Below are 19,680 nucleotides of genomic sequence, written 5' to 3'. Positions count from 1 at the left end.
AAGCGGAGAAACGTTGATTCAAGAATCTGTGCACGAGCTGAGCTGGCAGCACATTGCATATTGGGCTTGCCTCCAAAAGCGGAATTTTTGGATGAAATCGATAGGCCACTGTAATTCGATGAAATGTGCTTGAACTCCCTAAAGGTATGAAATAGGTGAATTGAACGGGATTTTTTTAAAGTTATAATTTCAGATAGGAGGGCACCAATAAGGAAAAAAAAATTAAACATAAAAGGATGCCGCCACTGAGTGCAGTCATTGTTTAAATTGTTTTGCAGCTGTCAGTCCTGAGATGACACATGCACATGTGTTTTTAAGCCTGTTAATTGCGACCGCCCAGGGACTGAGCACAATATGGCACTCTCTGTGTGTTATCACATGGCGCCTGTCGCCCATTGCGGTTTTTAATTACAGAGTCGCATGTTAACACACACTTCCTCCATGGGAGGGTGGTGACGGGGGGGCAAAATTGTGTCCAAGTACTCACCCTTTACATCTGCCACACATTGTCAGCGAGGGAAATAAACGCCTTCCAGTGACACCGAAGTGTGAGGTGACAGTATCCTGCATACACAAAATGTTTAGTGTCTTTGTCTGCATGCTGCAGTCTTACATTCCAAACTACGTTCCAAATTCTCCCTCGCCGTTGTTACGCCAACATGTCTGTTCCTCTCTCTGTTACCCAGTGTGTTTTTTTTGGTGAAGAGTGCGCTGCTCATGTTCACTTTGTAGTGTCCACATGCACTTCAGCAATCTTCAGCTGCTGGACTAGACTACTCCGGATGTGAGCTGGGTCAAACACATATTGCTGCTTGAGCTAGGACACTCCCATTGTATTCGGCTTCCCAGCGTGAGCTACACAGGACCCAGCAAAATGCAGACGTCTGTTGTTTCTGGTTAAGTCCATTTCTAGGTGCCACTTGCAATCCAAACGATTAGGAACCCTAAGCTTATTTAGTAAACACTGCTTTGAAATGGCCGCAGGCCATGTGATTAAATAGTCCTCCTTGTCCTAGTAAATGCAGTTCAGTAACTTTCAGATTCTCCTGTGTAAACTGTGATGAATGGAACCATGGATGACATTTCACTGCCTTGTTTAAATTAATTAAACCATAGGTTATTCTCTAAGCAGTACAACCCTGGTTAAGGTAGTTTTCATGTAATTGTGTTATCTTCTTACCTGCAAAACACACCTCTAAAAATAATTGGTGTTGGTTTCACAGCTACTGTAAAGTGCTATGTTAAGACTCGTTTCATCTGATCTGTACAGAAAATGGTTCGAGTGGATTTCCTTCAGCATTAAACCACAGATTATGCCTTTCTGTCTATTTTTATGGCGAAAGCTGATATTTATGCATTCTTCCAGTGTGGAAATAATCAAGACCAGATGATGGTATGATTCAAAGGTAGCAGTTTGAATGCGATTAACGGGTTGCTAAAATACACTAGCCTTGTTTCACGTTCTTCACTCATCTGACCCCACAACATTTATCCATACCCACAGCAGATGTGGTTGTGGGTTTGGTAGAAATTTTCTAAGAAGTGACATGCTGTTTGGTATGTCCTGGATTTCTCTGTCACATTGTAAATTGCCTTCTTCTTCTCCACCCCCAGCCGTGTAATTAAGACCAATCAGGACCTGCTCCCAGAAACCCCCTGGATCAACATCTTCTACAATGACTTCTGGGGCACCCAGCTCACCCACAGCGGTAGCCACAAGTCCTTCCGCCCGCTCTGCACCCTCTCCTTCCGCCTCAACCACGCCCTGGGCGGTCTGGAGCCCTGGGGCTACCATCTGGTCAACGTCACCCTGCACGCGGCCGTCACGGGGCTCTTCGCTGGCCTGTCCCGCCTCCTGCTGGGCGGTGGCCGCTGGACACTGATGGCGGGGCTGCTCTTCGCCTCGCACCCCATCCACACAGAGGCGGTGGCGGGCGTGGTGGGCCGGGCGGACGTGGGCGCGGCGCTCTGCTTCCTGCTGTCGCTGCTGTGCTATGCGCGGCACTGCGAGCTCCGCCCCGGCTCCGCCCCCCGTCGCTGGCCCCTCCTCCTGGCCAGCCTGGCCCTGGCCGCCTGCAGCATGCTCTGGAAGGAGCAGGGCGTCACCGTCCTCGCCGTCTCCGCCGCCTACGACCTCTTCGTCTTCCACCGCCTCAGGCTACGGCAGGTCCTGGACCTCCTCCACAGGGTAAACGCGGGTCTCCTCTGTCTGCAGTGTGGATCCCATAAGCTTTCAGTTAATGGAGCTGGAATGAAATAACGGTGAAGGCTAGTGGGAAAAAGGATGCGCTGTGTCTAAATGACATGCTTTTATGTATTCAGTAGAAAAGTGCACGCAGCCATGAGTTGCCATGTTTTTAAAAGCACTCAGTCAGTGTGCGTGTGCATGTGCGTGTGTGTGTGTGTTGTGTGAGGTACTCTAATATTCATTCGGGTCTTTGCGGCTCTCATGCGTACAAGAGGAAGGAATAGACAGGCAGTCATTTTCTGTGCTCCTGATGGTGTGAAAATGCCCAGCGGCTGTGCGATTCTCCGCACGCTGTCCCCCTCCGCATGTCTGCATCTCCGCTCTCTCAGCCTCGTCCCCGCCCCCGCCCTCCACGGAGAGCGGCAGACAGTGCTTATAGCAGCCTGTCAGCTCGGGGGCGGCTGGCGGGATGACGTGTGTGACATTTACAGTGTCTTATTAGAAAGCCTTCCCCAGGTCCATCTCACCCGCCATTCCTGGTGGCAGGAGCAATTCCATTCCATTACATTCAGCAGGTACTCTTATTGCGGGTAGCAGGCCCTACCTGGCTTTGAGTACCTATTCTCTAAACCAGAGAGATGTCTGTACCCCTCAGCCCTCCCAAAGCCCTTCCCCATAAGTCCAACCCCCTTATCACTAATCCACACTACAGCCCAATTATAAACTCAGGAATACACGTGACCTCAGGCCAGCATAAAGGCGCCTTTTCTTCATACTGCTGGTCTGCGTGCTTGCAGACATCAGTCAGGCCAAACATGCTCTTTCCAGATGCTTCCAGCATGCATCTTTTAATGCTCGCAAAATATTAATGCAATTGGTAGTGGCGCATAATGGGCTTCCAAGCAACTGCGTAGGAAAATCAGAACGAGCATAGTCTGTATGCTTTCTCTCTCTTTTTCTCTCTCTCTTTCTCTCACTAGCTTTATGTTTAAATAAGTGATTCTTTAGGTGTTTAACAGAGACAGAGATGAATGTGGTGGAGATGGTCTGAAGGTGGTCCTGACTTCATTGTTTAGCATTGCGTGAGCCAGCTGGAGGTGCGACCTTCTTTGTCATATTCTATTTCTCTCTGCTTATGCATTGCAAAAATGCCCTATCTTGATCAGTTATCTGTGTCTCCTTTGCCAGTGACCTTACCAGTCTCTCTGTTTAGCAGAAAACCTCTCCCATAGTCACTAATCTTGGTTTACGATCTCTGCTAACCTGCAGATCTTGTTATCGCTTCACTGATTTTAGAGAGTAGCGTGCAACGTGACCCTTTGCCCCCTTGTAAACTTTTTACATTTTTCCCCAGGTAGTCCTTTGGCTGGCTGTGTATAATTTGTGGTTTTGAGAGGGAGCTTTTGTAAGCCTGCCTTTGCACTCCTGCCAGAGGACACGCTGGACTTACGCTGGCCTCATTTTGAAGGGAGCTGAACAAGTCACCAAAATACCTGTTAACTGTAAAGGAACAGCACACTTCATATTCCAGGTGTACGCTCACTTGCTCTGCTAACCCTCCTGCATCTTTCAAATGTCACATTCACATGATTGTTATTCACAGAAAAAGGATCAAATACTGTCCCTGTCCACAACCTTGCTGTTTTCTAGGTCATCTGTTAGACCTGCTGTTCATGTACTAATTCTTACTGACCTTTCTTTCTTCTGATGGCTCTTCAAGCCACTGCTCTTCCCTGTTATATATATGCAAACTGCATGTTGCAAAATCAGGTGTTTTAAGGTCACACCCGTCACATTCACAAAACATGGGTTGTTTATTGAATGATACATTTCGTCTGAAGTGGTGAATGCGTAATTTCCACCAGCTGTTTTCGGCTGTGAGTACAGGAAGCGGGCCTTAGGAATAGTACAGTTCCTCTCGCTGATCGACCGACTTACTGATTGGCTGAATGACCAAGTGACTCCCCCAATGACACTTAGTTGTACAGTGTTGAGTACAGCAGTCTATATTGGAAATATCAGGTCAATGCCAAACAATTCGCCTTTGTTTTCTTCCAGTCTTTAATGAGTGCAATGTGTATTTGTTTGCATGGCTTGGAAATTGCAGGTGTGCATTCTCAACAGCAGGCATCTGAAATGCTGAGTCAACAGTTGCGGGCAGTTGAGCCAAGACAACTGCTAATGTATTTATTTATGCTACTTCCAGTGCTGTTAAAATGATGTACTGCCATGCACTTTCATTAGTGACTTTATTTAACAAGTGCGTTACAGGTAGATGTGCTGATGGTTCATTAATGTGGAATTTTATGAACTCTTGAGTGATATGAGAGGCTTTTGATTCACTTGAATTTAGTTTTGGGAGGTTTTTTTGCCCAAAGTTTTCAAAAACACAGATGCTGAAGCTTATGTGTTAAAGGGAGAACAGTGGGAATGTAGCCAAAGAGAATGGAGAGAGACAGAGACAGTACGTCTTCCCTTTCATTTTTATTGCTATATTGTTGCCTTTGAAGAACAAAACACCCATGACCCACCTGTATATCACAATGCAAGACAGTCAAGGAATGAGGTAGAGTTCATTTTTATCTCGCACAGAAAGGGCTCACTCATTTCTCTGTCATTTTTCTGTAAAAGCACTGGAGTCTGCAGAAGACCACATGGGCTGGGCCCTTTGCCACAGATGTAACAATAGCTGCAGAGGAGCTGGGACAGCATGGCTAGATACCAGGAGACGTTCTTGGCTTGGAAGTGGATATAAAAACGATGTGCTGGAGATACGGACATGTCGACGAATTCGTCTTCACCCTCTCTGGGAATTTAACGCCGCCTCCCCATCAGGGACACAGTGTCTCAGAACAGAAATAGGACATATTGTGTCCCTGGATCCTGATGAGTGACATGCACTCAAAGAGGAGTTGCTGTTGAGTTTCTGCATGGGGAAATTGGTGTGTGTGTGTGTGTGTGTGTGTGTGTGTGTGTGTGTGTGTAAGACACACAGAAGTGGGTCGTTCGTTGCTGGGTTAGCAGCAATCTCCAGCCCCTTTGGCAGTGTGTGCTCCTGAAGCTGCTATTAGAGGGTTTTTAGGAGTGTCTGGGGGAGAGCTGTCTGCTATGGGGATGCATTCCCACCTCCTGCCCACTTTTCTTTTTAAACTTACAGCAGAGTGACCTCAATAGGCAAGACATATGCTAAAAGCACTGTTTTCAATTAACTTTGGCACCCAAACACTTGACTTTTTTTCTCTTTTCCCAACATGCTATTGCTGCTTCTTGGCCTGTGGTTGTTCCTGCTAACAAACAACCGGGAATATCTCAATCCAGCCATAATTGACCTTACAAGTGTAATAACATTGGCTGTCAGAGCAGTTTGCGGTCCGTAGCATTTCCCAGCCAGAATCACATGGTCAGCTGGTTTTGAACTGTGTCAGACTCTAGACGTTCATATATTTCTCTGTTGCACATCACTGTTGACCCCGCCAGTGACCAACAGCTGAGGTGTATATGGGCATATTAGCCCAGGTCATCTGTCACTTTTATAATTTACACACCGCTCTGGAATTTAGAAGTAGATTTACTTGTGAATTATTTTTATCAGGGGTGTTGAAATATGCAGGTTATTTATGCAGAGGGTCAAGCTGAGAATGTCTTCATTTACTTGCTGTACATGCCGGTTTAAGCGCTAGTGCTCTGAAAAGCAGGATGCACTGACTTAGTACTTTCAGCTACATCTGTTCATGGACCCTCCATAACTTTTAAAAGACTAAATGTGTTTTTAGAGCTTTATTTAACTATTGATTGCTATCATTATCAGAGTAAAGGAAGTCTTAGTTTGTAACATTAGTACCATGAGTCCAGCTATGATAATAGAAGGTATAACTAAAAGCAGGCTTGGCTTTTACATTGAATTCTGAAAAAGGAAATTAGATAAAATTTGATATTAAAATTGATTACTGCAGGTACATGCCAAGTGAACTTTGAATCACCCCAATGCTAATAGCCGTTGTTAAGTATTTTCAGATGAATACCAAAGCACCTTTGCTCTGCAAACATTACTCTTACAACATGTGGAGATCTGCTTTGTGGGTTTTACAAGTAATACAAGAACACAAAGTCAGTCTGGAAATTGCTATTTAATCTTTTATGGAAGTATGCAAATCCCACGTAAATGTTAGACAAAGACAATGCAAGATTGCTAACTGGCAGTATATTTATGCCATAGTTATTTGCTATGCTGTGTGGAATATGCATTTTATGACCTAATGTTCTGTGTGTGGCTCAGAGCAACAGATTTATTTTACATAGCAGATCCTACAGTAAAATATAATCAGCACACATATCTTGCCAAATATGCTATTGTTTTAGAATATGGGCTGTGGAGGTTTACTCATTAATGATTTGTAGTAAAATGTCCATTCCTGGCTATTATGTTTTTTTCCACAACAAAAGTTGCATTGCTTGTTGGATCATAAAGACGGTATTACATCAGCAGTTTTAAAAACAGGGCAGATAAGATCTGCTTACCTCCATTGTGTAGGGGTAAACATGTTGGCACACTGAGATTGCTCTTCCATGTTCAAACAGATGCATGTCAAATCCAATTTTAGAAGAGGATGAAGTATTTGATCCTGTTTTCATTACATTACAGTACATTACGTTACAGTACATTATATGCATTTACCAGACACTCTTATAAGTGTATCCATTCAGGTTAGATGAGCAACAGTGTCAGACCAGGCTAACAACACTCCCAGACCAGTCAGTGTGAGCTTAACACCATTCAAGCCATATCACAAGTTAACTCGTGTAATCTGACTAGTTTCCCAGTCCCAGACTGATGGTGCTTTTAATGGTGACAGCCTTTGAAGCAGACCTGGAGAGGTGTCCTCACCAAAGGAGGTGTGGGGCAGGCAGGCTCAAAGGTGTGTGCGGTACACAGCGAGGGTCGTGTGTGCAGAGCTGACAGGTTGTTGCTGTGTGATGTATTACTGATGTTCTGTGCAGCCCAGATGGTTGCTGCATGCTCTGTTTGGCTCATAATAGATGCTGAGCCAGTCTTCTCTCTGGCTGCTGCACACCTGCCCCACCTTCACTCTGAACACCATCCTAGCCCAGAGATGTACTGGCTGGAGCTTTGACTTTGTGTAATAATGCAACAGCATAGCAAATCTTTTTAAAAAATATATTAACTGAATTAGACTGAATCCAAACTTCATACATCAGATCCCATTTTTAATGGATGAGTTGGAAGTCTCAGTTCATCAAAAAAAAATTTAGCTTCTCATTTTGGGTGTTTTATAAACATATCTGTGTGCATCTACATGATTTTTAACACCTCTGGGAGCTGATACTTTTCTCACGCTGTCTTAGCAGTGTAAATACTGTTATTTCGCTCACATATCCTCAGAGATATGGAGTTTAGACTGAAAGGAGGCTGCACAGAGAGTGTGGTCTGTCAGCAGGGTCACCCATAGTAATGGCAGTATCACCTGTCAGCCAATGGGAAGTGAGACGGTCACTGTTCTTCCTCCCCATGAGGAGAGGCAAACCTGATGCGTATCGAATGTGAGGTGTCAGCTCTGGAACAGAGAGCTCACTCACCCGCAAACCTAAGTACAAGGCCTTAGCACCCTTAACAGATCCAAGTTTATGTTCATTTTCGAACGATTTGTACTACTACACTATAACACTAGTTATCTGAAAACTTTACATTTTGTGGTCGCTAAGAGTTCAAGAATATTACGTTCCGGTTACGATGGAAATGACTGCATGTTTTTTACAAAGTCGTGAGCCTGTCGACGGGCTCGCTAGCGGGCACTTCTGCACAAACAGTTTTTAATGATACCTGTACATGCACAGTCCTTGTTAATTTCAGCAAACTCTCATAATTCTAAGTAAACTTGAACTTGCTTAAGTTTGCTATTCAGTGTAAAGGTGAAACTGAAATGCAGTGGAATTACTAGGGTACAGGCCAAAGACAGACAAGCAGTTCCAAATACAGGCACTCTAAATTTGGAGCGAGGCCTTCAGCTTCAGTCTTTGAGACGTTCAGTCTTTTTGTTGATTTGTTGACTGCAGCGTCAGCATGCATGCATTTTTAGTTTGTATGTTTGATTTGTGAGCACACTCCTCCTTCCATTTTCCAAAAACCTGCTATGCTTGGGAATAGTGGAGAGCAGTGTGGTTTGTGTGTCTTCCCCTAACATTGGCTGGAGGTGCATGGTTCATGAAAAGAAAACAGCCTTTAATCACTCTAAAATCAATTGTTCCAGGAAATGACCAATTGGGTGACAGCTGCGGAATGTTAAAAGCGCAAGCAAAACAGGAACAAGTACACACACTTACCCTCTCTGTCTCACACACACACACACACACACACACACACACGTATACCCATGTACACACATTGGTTAGGAGTGAGGGCGTGTGGTGTGTATGGTGTTATGGGGTATGGAGTGATTCATCACTCCCCACTCCACCCGCGTCCCACTGCTGTTGTCATGTTCCTCTCACTGCTCTCAAACCACCAGCTGGTGGATCTGTGTGTGTGTGTGTGTGTGTGTGTGTGTGTGTGTGTGTGTGTGTGTGTTGGTAGGGGGGATTTATGTCACAGGACTTACATGGCACTCCATACGGGACCATACTTTTTTTCTGATTACCCACCAGGGAAATCCTATTCACATTGCCTCATACACATATTTCTCAACGCAGTTTAACAGCATGCTTGACATTGTAACTGCCATGGCTACTTGATGGATGGTCGGAGAATTTTTTCATAATTTGACTTATTCTCAGCTTATCTCTATGCTCAGTCACACAGGATTGAGCTCTGTCCCTTATCAGAGACCTCAGAGTTTGACTTATTCTCATCGCATGTCTGTGATCAGTCGGTGGGGATTTCGCTCTGTCTCTTAATAGAGACCTTAAAGATTGAGCGACGAGCCACAGCTGTTTTTCTTTTGGAAGGCTTTATTGTTGAGCTGCAGCTCATATCCTTTCATTCTAAGCAGCCGGCAGCCCGAGCAGGGGCTGTGCAACCTGCACCCATCGCTCATTTCTACATTGTGACAAACTGCGGTAATTATCACAGCAGTGCAACAAAACCACTGCCAGTAACTTTTGAGAGCCAGTACTGTTCTGCAGGAGAAGTTTGTGAGACTTTACCAGTGTCAGGACAGCAGACTGTACAATATTTATTTCTCTCTCTCTCTCATATATATAATATATATATATATATTTTTCAGTAAATGTTGTTTATACCATAAAATGATTTTCTCATTTTTCCCTCTAAAAGGTTAATGGAATGTGAGAGTATGCCTATCTAGCTGTGCATTGAGTTCTGAAGCTCCCTGGGGATATTTATATGGAAAGCCTCTCCCATTCAGGGGAAGGGGAAAAGGTGTGAGAGGGAGTAGATATCATAACCAGTGGAAATATTCTGGCCACGATCACAATATGCCACTTGTCCCTGGTGTATTCAGAAGCTTTTTTATTAAAACGGAGAGATCTTTAATGAATGCCTCAATATTTGATACTTTTTCAAGGGCCTCTGTGGTGTGCCGTGTAATTAATCTGTGGCGGAGACAATATTTTTTTAATAATTAGTTTTAGTGAAGTGATGTTGTGACCAGCCCGTGTTGTATTAGGTGATGAATGTAATATTTATTATTTGCCATGTCTTTGCCTTGTCTGTGAAATTACGCTGCCAGCATGTTCTCCTCGGTTCTGACGAGAGCATGTGTTTTTCTACTCTAGTGAGAAAAGTGTCAGAACATGTAGCAGATATTAATTACAATCTTAGATTTTACACTTTTCCTTGTCAAGAATTCCCATGATTTGACCATGATAGCAATCCCCCTGTCCACACTGGGATGGTAATTAAAATTAGAGGCTGGGTTGACAACATTTCGTTTAATGAGCTGCAAGCACACCAGTGCCTAGGATGTAGATGCTCTGAGTCAAGCCTGGCACTCACTACAGAGGGTGCCACTATGCTGCCAACATCACCACGCCAACACACTGCAATAGCTAGCATTTACTGCTTAAAGCTATCCCCGGATTACTGAGAGAGCGAGGGGTCATCCGAGGTCAAGAGTGCTTCCTCAGAATCACATCTTGGAAGATCTAAGCTAGTCTGCAAATTATATGGGTATATTCTACTGTACAGTACCAGTCTGTAGCGAAGAGCAAGAGCAGTCACCCCACCCGGCCTTGAACCTGGGTCTGCAGGGTACCAACCATGCGACTTTGACCGCGACGCCAAAGAGCCGGGCTCGTTGGTATGGCAGTCAGAGCGCATACTCAACCGTAGTGACGGCACTCCGTCACACTGCCCTCCCCTTCGGGAAGCGCGCCCATGCAGGCCGGGTGGGGTGACTGCTCTTGCTCTTCGCTACACAGTCAAAAGTTTGGACACTGACATTTTGATCTAAAGACTTATGCTTAAGTGCTTGAAATTTGTTTGTTAGACAAATATAAATAGTGAAGTTGATGCCTATGTATCTTGCCAAGAAAGTTGAATTTTAAAATATTTCTTGGCTACTTTGATGAATCTAAAATAAAGAGTTGACATGTTTTTGTCACTGCATTATTCCAGTTGTGTTATTCCATGGTTTTGATGTCCTTACTATTATTCTAAAATGTGGAAAATGGTAAAAATAAAGAAAAACCCTTCTATGAGTAGGTGTGTCCAAACTTTTGACTGGCACTGTATATTCTATTACTGTATTTGACCCAAGATTCACTAGATCCAGACACAGTGTCGTGGTCCATATTAACCAAAGTATGCGTTTATCTCGGTTTTGGGTTTCAGTGTCAAGAGTCTGTCATGTTGCCACACGTTCCAGCATTTCCATGGAGGACTGAGCCGTTTGCTCCCGAAATTGTAGTGCCACGTACCATGTACTTTTATGTACTGGTTGGGTTTTCTCGGGCTGACGGAAGCCAAGGCAAACAGCGGCGTTCTTGTAATGTCGCAGTGATGTGGTGAGGAAGAAAAAAACACACCGAGCACAAAACCACATGACAGAGCCGAGAGAGGCAACGGCTACTCAGTAAAGTTAGACGACGACGGCTAAATGACATCTCAGCAAGGTGCGGACCGTCTGAACGCCCTCCAGCCTCCTCTGCGCACCGTCTCTGTAGCAACTCCGGTGTGACGCGAAAGGCCACCCACAGCTCGTCCTCATGTTCGTAACGGGAGCAGACCTGCACGGAAGGAGACTGTAAGCCTCTCCCCATCGCCAGGAAGGGAACGAGGACAGAGGCGCCTGTAAGAGAGCCAAATCCGTGGCCTCTCTCGGAGTCACGTCGAATTACCATCCCGCTACACGGCTCCCGACCAGATCAGAACCGCCGGCACACGCGGACGGTGCGACAGTCCAGAGTAAATAAATGCAAGAGAGTGTAGGAAATGAAGGGATTTACGGGCAGCCAGTTTATGGAAGGTCTCCTGCTCTGGTTGCACTGGATACTTCCAATAAAACATTGTTTTAAAAGATTTGGGCTTTTTTCGTCTCCACAGTCCCCTGTCCTATTATTTTCATTCCACTTTAATGCGTGTCAAATTCTCACCGTGAACAAATGCGTAGCGTGAGTCCAATACATACATTAACGTCAGGCCACACAGATTATCTGCTCATCTATATGGTGAATACAGATGACCTTCTCTCCAAATATGCTGATTGGCAGTTTGTAACTCAAATGCAGGTTCATTCATCTGCAAGGGGCTCTTCATAGTTCATTATCAGCCAGTCTGTTGGACGCCATACTACAGCCCAGCTGAGATGGATGCTGTCCAAGATTCTAGAGCTCAGGTGAGATGGACGCTGTCCAAGATTCCACAGCCCAGGTAAGATGGCCGCTGTCCAAGGTGCTGTAAGGATAACACCCAGCCCTGCAGCACAACTTTCCAGAGACACAAACATAAAATGCTACTAACATAAATGTCTGTTTTCAATGGCAAACACAGTGTTCATGTTAGTTTGCACTGAGAGTAAATATCTCATTAGTTGGCAAAGCCTGAATAGGAGCAAAACTCCACAGTCTCTAAGTTTTTGAGAAGCCTTGTTTTATATCACTTCAGAGTGTGCACGGATGTGGTTTTTGTCATGCTGCAAGAGATTCCGCAGGTCTCTCCAAGTGGAGCTTGGATTCTTGTGGACATCGGGCCTGCAGTTCATCTCTCTTAAGGAGTTTGTCCTTTTTATAGAGCTGAATCACAAGTTGCACAGACCTTGTTGTAATGGACCTTGTCAGCACCGATCGACTATGAAAGAGGGCATTTAAACTGTTCCTGTGGAATTGATCTTGCAGTCTTTGTGGAAAGAATGATCCCGGTTGTATTAGAAGTTGAAAGATGCTGTTGAAAGAAACATAGCTGCAAATAGCTCTTAAATATGAATTATGATTCCCCCCACCCCAGTTACAACAGCAGATAATAGTCTTCTCTTAATTGCTACATGGCACTGTCTGCCTTTGTGAAGAGATTATGCTGTGACAGCACTTAGGGAAGAACAGTCCAAAGGAGTTCACTAGCCACTTAAAGTGAAAGGTGCTGCTCCATCAGGTCTCACTTATCTGAGCCACAAGTCAGACAGATCAACAATCACCATGTTTTTCCTGTCTATCGTGTGAATCCCGTTTTATTTGATTGTCCTCCAGCCAGTTTTCCACCCCAAGTGTCCAGATGAATAGGATTCTGAGTGCAAAAAAAAAAAAGGAATTCACGTATTCAGCCTGCTTCGCACTTCGTCTCCAAGGATCTTTTATCCACATGCCTGATTCATAAAGGCTAAATTGTTTCAGTTCTAAACTGATTTGGACTAGTTACAAAAAAAATCCAAAAAGGAGGCATCCTGGGGGGATTGTATTAAACCACTTATTTCAAGCTAAAGTGGATTACGGACAAAGCCCGCATTCTTCGGCTCCCCGCACAATGGAGCAGGCCACATCGGGACCCCTCGCAGGGCCCATAATTGAACTGGAGCGGCTGAATGTCAGCCATTTAAACCAGGAGCATATTAGGAGGATGCTCATGTTTGTTTACTTAAGAGAGAATAGGATAGGGGGGGGTTCCAGCCATCCACGGCTGATGAATGTTCCCCGCTTCTGAGCCAGCCGTTCTGTCACAAACGTGAACGCCTTTTTAGCACGGCTGTTACTGAATGATTCTGCTCAAGATTCGAGAGTTGTTTGGATTCAGGGTTTGTGCCAGCAATGCAAAGCCACACATTTAGTGTGTTCTCTTTTTTTTATTTCAAAGATCTGTTTTATTTTGTGATTAATTTGTAAGGCATTAATCCATGCAGGTCTATAAAACGCCGGGGCCCAGATGTGAAAATAAACAGGCTCGCACTCGCGGGTCTCCGGGGCAGACAGCAAATGCGGGTGGGCGAAGCGCCAAGGCGCCCTTTGGCGCCTGCAGCGGGAAAGCTCGCCTGCCCTTGTGCCCTGTCGGAGGGTGGTCTCCGCACAGCCGGGGGTAAAACCTGCCAGGCGCCTGACTGGCCTAGGGCCTGCGCCCATCTCACGGGCGACTGTCAGCGTTCCGCCTCCGTCCAAACACGGAACTCCCCAAACCTTACCCCCCCCCCCCATCCTCTTGCTTGGGTTGGAGCGATGTCAGTATCCCGGCCTTGGAGGGTGAGAGAGGCAGTGTACCACCAGAGCTGCAGATCCATCCCAGAATTCCCTGCGTGGCAGAGGATTATCACACTTGTGCTGCAGTAAGAGGCGCTGTATTCCAGCTGTTCATGTTCATGATGAAAGGGCATCAAGCCCGCTGTCATGGTGATCAGAGTGGGCGGAGTTCCAGCGAAACCAACCGTAACATGGTCTGCACAGTTTTTGAACAGCAGCCTCATGAGAAGGTGAGGTGGTCGCATTCCCCTGGAAACTGGATGGCAAATCAAAGCAGCTCTGTCACTGCTTTTCAGTAGGGATAAATTGAGGATGGGGCTGCATGCTTTACCCCCTGGATGTCATATGAGTCTTTGGGTGTCACTTGCATTGAAACACCAAACTGTCACCTGTCAGCAGCTGCAGAGAAGTGTGGTGAAGGCAGAAAAGTTTGGTCATGTGTCCCAAGTTTGAATGAATGAATGAATGAATATCAGATGGCATGTATGTAAAGATTTGTGTATTGTACACTGCCTGAAAAAGCACTAGCTCATTCAAATCTCTCGAGCATTTGCAGGGTTAACATTCCCGTTCAGAAATTTTCAGTTCATTTCATCTTTGAAGTTTCAGAACTTTACAGTATGAACTCTTCCCTGCTGTGTGCTGACCTGGGATAAGGCAAGATGAAATTCATGTTAATGAGAAATGATTCATGATGATGATAATCACCGTGCTATTTATTCTTCAAACTGGAGTTCTTAGCTTATATGAGACTTATAATGTAATATACATTTTTTACACAAGAGCCGTATTACTCCCTGTCATTCATTCATTCATTAATTATTACAATATGGATGGCACATTAATATATATACATTAATATTTATCACTGTGGAAGTCTGACATATTTTAATGACTTTTTATGAGTCTTCCTGCAGCCTACTTTTTTGCCCTATCAGAACATATCATGATCAGTGTACCGTTTTTAGTCTTCCTGCCAGAAGAGGTTTAGATGAACGGCATGCGTTATGCTGTGTTTCATTTCCCTTACAACTGTTACACTCTTTCAGTGACTACACAGAATGAGTCACTGAACCTTACTGAAATTAATGGGAAATGTATTAAGGACAGAGGGGATTGCAGTTTGGCTGAACATTGGCATCCATCCTCTACGTGTGGCTCTGTATGTTCTAATCATTACTCACTCTTCCTCTGTGGCGGAGGACCAATTTTAGACACTGACCAGAAACTTGGAGTTCCTGGTGGACCCATGTTTATTGGTTAATTCATCATGGGCCAGTGTCTGTAGAGGTCTGTAAGTAATGATGTATCCAGTTTTGAGTGAAATTTTGCTTTAACAAGGTTATATAGAGATCATGCAACTGAAACAACTGGGCTGGTTATGCCTTGGATGATATTCACCCAGAGTTGTTGTTTCCTAGACTCTGTCCTGTCCCATGAAAACACAGGTGACTGCTGTGCTCCTGGTGAAGCATCCGCCCGTGCCACATTTACAGCTGTGTCCTGTTTATTTCTGGTGTTCCCTGGGCAGGCGGCTCCACAGGTTGGACCATCCTTTAATTAGCATGCAACGGGGACAGAGAGTGGGTCGGTCACATTGCAGTATCCTAGCAACCGGGTGAAACCATGGAATAGTTAGGTGACCAAGAGAGTGAAGTTCAGTCCTGAAGTGGTCCTCAAGCGGTCCTGAGTTACAGGGATGCTTCACTGGCCCTAGTTTACTCCATATGTGAAGAAATGGCATTCTGTACTCTGTACTCATGTTACTCACTACCGTTGGTTTTTATTTCCTAAAACATTAAAGAATAGAGCTACACTTGTGCTGATTGATCATTGGATACAGGAGGCTGCTGAAGCACAGCGTAAACTGTATTTCTATAGGATATAGGATTTTTTGCATTGTCTTTAAAAATGAATCAAGATGCATTTTTAATCTGATTTTAAGGTAGTGATGAGACATGAATTATTCCATTTTCATGTCTGGTTTTGCTTTGGTTCTGTTCATTTTCTTCGAAGCCTGCATTCCATAGGACTCTGGAAAAAAGAAAAAAAATCAGCCCCCCGCTCCACTCTCAGACTCCATGCTGTGGAAGTGGGACTTCTCCGTATTCTTTGTGGGGATGTCAGCTCGGATCATTCGAAACTGCTGCACAGCTTGATTATAGAATAGACCCGCTGTTCTCTCCCTGGTGTTTCATCCGCTCAGGAGCAAAGCTTGTGCAATTGTATTACCCTTTGTGTTTGGTCATGTGAGCATGGCCCGTGCATCAATACTACATCTACTTTGATGGGATGAAATGAAAGTTGCCTTTACAGGCAGATTTCCCTGGGGAACGCATTGCTTTGTCCTCGCTGGATCAAAATGCCACACCAGAGGAAAGACAGCGATCGATAGTACACCTCCGGCATTGTGTAGTATCAGCCCGGCTGCAGAAAACATGCCCCGGACAGTTTAAATGGGGGAGCCAGTGGAAGAAGAGATGTCAGCAGCCGCCATGTTTTGTGACTGGAATGCTGAGTCCTGGTGTAGTTACAGCCTGAGGAATTTTCCCCTTCATGGGAGCAGTATCTGTACAGACAGCTGGGTAGAGCATACCCTGCTGGCAAGGGCACACTGTTTAATGATCACCCATGGACAAAGGCCCTCTCTCTGCGAGTAATGACATAAAACTAATACACCTCTACTTGGTATATCGGATGCTCTTTGCCTGCCGGGAGTCCTTGTTTTTATCCCAATGTAAACGGTAAATCATCTGTGACACTTTTAAAATCTGCTGAACAACCTGTGGCATAGGGACCACTTAACTAGGCTGACAGCTGCCTGTTTTATTGGATTTATTTTATTTATGCGTTTTATTTCGTGGTCTTCTAATGGGGTTTGGTTAGCAGGTCTTTTAATTCAGAGGACACAGTCCCTTAGGTTGCATCACAGGCAAAAATGTATTTTATCACAGGCAAAATAATGTTGATTATTCCACAACAACACTGCTCTCGCACGGTAAGTTCCATTTGCACATATACAGTACAAATATGATCAGTAGTTTCTCTGAATAATAGTGTCTGCTTAACAACTGTAACGTAATGTAATGTAATACAGAGGGACAGCTAAAGGTGTGGTAGAATGGTTTTATGTCATGCCTGCCTTGATATTGTTTATTGTAAACACATCAGTAATATGGCAGTGTAGTGCTTGGCTGCAGAACAGCTGTGATGTCATCATCCTGTGAAGCCTCTTGTAATGGAAACACCGACCGCTGCCTGGATCCATAAATGTATTCGGTTTTTGCTTTCTGTTTATTTATGTTATTGTTATTGGCAAAAGGAAACCATAAATGCTTGTACCAGCACCAAGCTTCCAAAATACACATTGTGAGGGCAGTCGCTCCGCTGGAAGTAATGAAGTATTGCTTTTCAGCGTAACTTCATAAGTCAGTGTAAAGGATTCAGCAGGATTTTTAAATTCACATCATTCATAACCACTTGCATGCCGGACATTCAAATATGCTTAACTTAACGTCTGTGACATGATTGATAGATTATTATTAGTATTATTGGACTTTCTCACTCCATTTCTCAAAGCCCGTGTGAGGCGTGTGCGCGTGCGTGTGTGTGTGTGTGTGTGTGTGTGTTTGTGTGTGTGTGGGGAGGGGAGGGACTAACGCTAGTCCATGAAAAGTAATTGTATCAAGGAGGTGTGTGTCCTTGGCTCTGCTTGAAGAAACCATAAAGCTGTCACAATGATGTATTTGGACGTGAGCTAAAAAGGTGTTAACGCTGCATAAAGGGCTTCTCATGTCCATGCGGGGCCTCACGCGCGCCTAACTGGCCTGTGGCTTGGCGTTCTCTCGTGTATGTTTCAGATGTGGACATGGCAACAAGCCTTTGTTATCACTGGCTGTTGTTGTTACTTTCTGGACGCACTTGCCAGCGCTGCATAAAACGCTTAGTCGACCAAGTTACGCATGACTGCGGCTTGTGTTCCCAATATGCATTGCAAAATGCCGCTTTGTTTCCTTTCATTTTCCTGCCCGGCTTGTTCCAAGTTAATCTTCAAGAGCAGAAATAATCTTCGACCTTCTGCTCAGTGTAAGAACCTTAGCCTGATTACACCAAAGCCAATAAACTGTATGGCTCATCTTGTTTTGAAAATCACTAAACAACCAGAAAACTACGCTGGCTGCTTTGGCCAGTATGGCATACAGTGCTTGTGTTAAGTGCTGTTTCCGGTCCTTTGAAAACGGAATCTCACTCACGTGTTTGTTTTCATTTTTTTTCCAGAGGAAGAACTTGAACCTGCTCTTGAGCTTGAGTTTGCTGGGTTTCTGGGGCGCTGCTCTACTGATCACTCGCCTGTACTGGATGGGCAACAAGCCGCCGAGCTTCTCCAACTCTGACAACCCGGCGGCCGATTCGCCCAGCCTCCTCACCAGGACGTTGACCTTTCTCTACCTGCCCGTGGCTAACGTGTGGCTGCTCTTGTGCCCGGACACCCTGAGCTTTGATTGGTCAATGGACGCCCTGCCCTTGCTGAGGACCTTCTCTGACTGGAGAAACCTTCACACCATAGCCTTCTATTTGGGATTACTGTTCCTGGCTTGGGTTGGCCTTCGGAGTCCAGCGAAGGTCAAGGAAGCCAATGGGAAAGTGCACGTCACGAACGGAAAGCCCAGCACCAATGGGCATAGCTACCATTCCACCCCGGACCACATGAACTCCGAGTCAGTGCCCCCAGTTAGCATGGAAAATGGTGTAAAAAACCACTGCCTACCAAGGACATCTCCGCCCACCACCGAGAACGTGGTGGTGTTCTCCCTGGGGCTGCTGTCCATCCCTTTCCTCCCCGCCACCAACCTGTTCTTCTACGTGGGCTTTGTGATTGCGGAGAGAGTACTGTACATCCCCAGCATGGGCTTCTGCCTGCTGGTGACAGTGGGCATGAGGGCCCTGTTCATCAGACTGAGGAGGAGGTCCTCCAGGGCCCTGCTGCTCTGCTGCAGTGTCACTCTGCTTCTTCTCTACGGCATTAAAACCGTGCTGAGGAACCAGGACTGGCACAACGAGGAGATGCTGTACAGGTCAGGGATACGCGTGAACCCTGCTAAAGGTAAACCGAGGCCCTCCCTCCCTCCCTCCTCCACTTCCATTGGCTGGATTTCTCATTGGCTTGGAATTTGACTGGATGTCGTGCAGTGTCAGTTATGACAGCGTGGCTTAGGATGGACTAGCAATCCGTGTGCAGGCGCAGGAGAATTCAGTGCATGCACAACATGGCTGTTTGAACAGGACTTGTGTGTGTTGGATATTCACTGCATTTAAAATATGCGTATCTTTGCATACTGACATCTCAGTTCAAGTTGGCCCTATTCCTTCTCATAAAAATACATTTAATATGCATGGGGTTTTCCATTTGAAGGGAAGTTCAGTCAATTCTCCTGAAAAGTGAAAGAAAAGTAGGAAAAAGCACAAAAGAGCAGGTTTCCTTTGCTAACAGTGCCAGCTCTGAGGGAAATGCTTTCAGAGCTCTTACTCCTGGGAAAGTATTGCCTGTTTGTCTGGACTGCATGTGAAACACTATATTTAAAAAAGACAGATTGACTAGCGCAGTGTCTCAGCTTCGTCTTGGCAAATCTTTAGAAAAGAGCGAGAGATATATTATTCTTTCATTTTTTTGATGGTTATTTTTTGGCATTTTTCACTGGGGGTGTCATATTTGTTAGTTATGAAGCAGGGGATCCTACAAATCTTTTCCCTTCAAGCCTGTTTGAACCTGTACTGACTTTTGAGATACACAATTTGTCTATGGTTAAAAGTGAAGGAACAAGTTGTGTTCACTAGTTTCCTTTTCACATATCCAGCAG

At 45.1% G+C, this 19,680-nt stretch overlaps 1 protein-coding gene across 1 annotated transcript in view; it reads left to right on the top strand.

Moving 5' to 3' along the window:
- Window positions 1-19,680, top strand: part of LOC118771650 (protein O-mannosyl-transferase TMTC2-like) — an 84,937-nt gene that overhangs the window by 37,737 nt on the left and 27,520 nt on the right. The window contains exons 2-3 of the mRNA XM_036519658.1: window positions 1,615-2,188; window positions 18,101-18,926. Coding sequence (XP_036375551.1) covers window positions 1,615-2,188; window positions 18,101-18,926 — 1,400 coding nt within the window. The remainder of the gene's footprint in view (window positions 1-1,614; window positions 2,189-18,100; window positions 18,927-19,680) is intronic.

The sequence above is a fragment of the Megalops cyprinoides genome, chromosome 25, assembly GCF_013368585.1.
Source record: "Megalops cyprinoides isolate fMegCyp1 chromosome 25, fMegCyp1.pri, whole genome shotgun sequence".
NCBI lineage: Eukaryota > Metazoa > Chordata > Actinopteri > Elopiformes > Megalopidae > Megalops > Megalops cyprinoides.
Note: the sequence above shows the minus strand (reverse complement) of the source record. Positions and strands in the feature narration are given on the sequence as shown.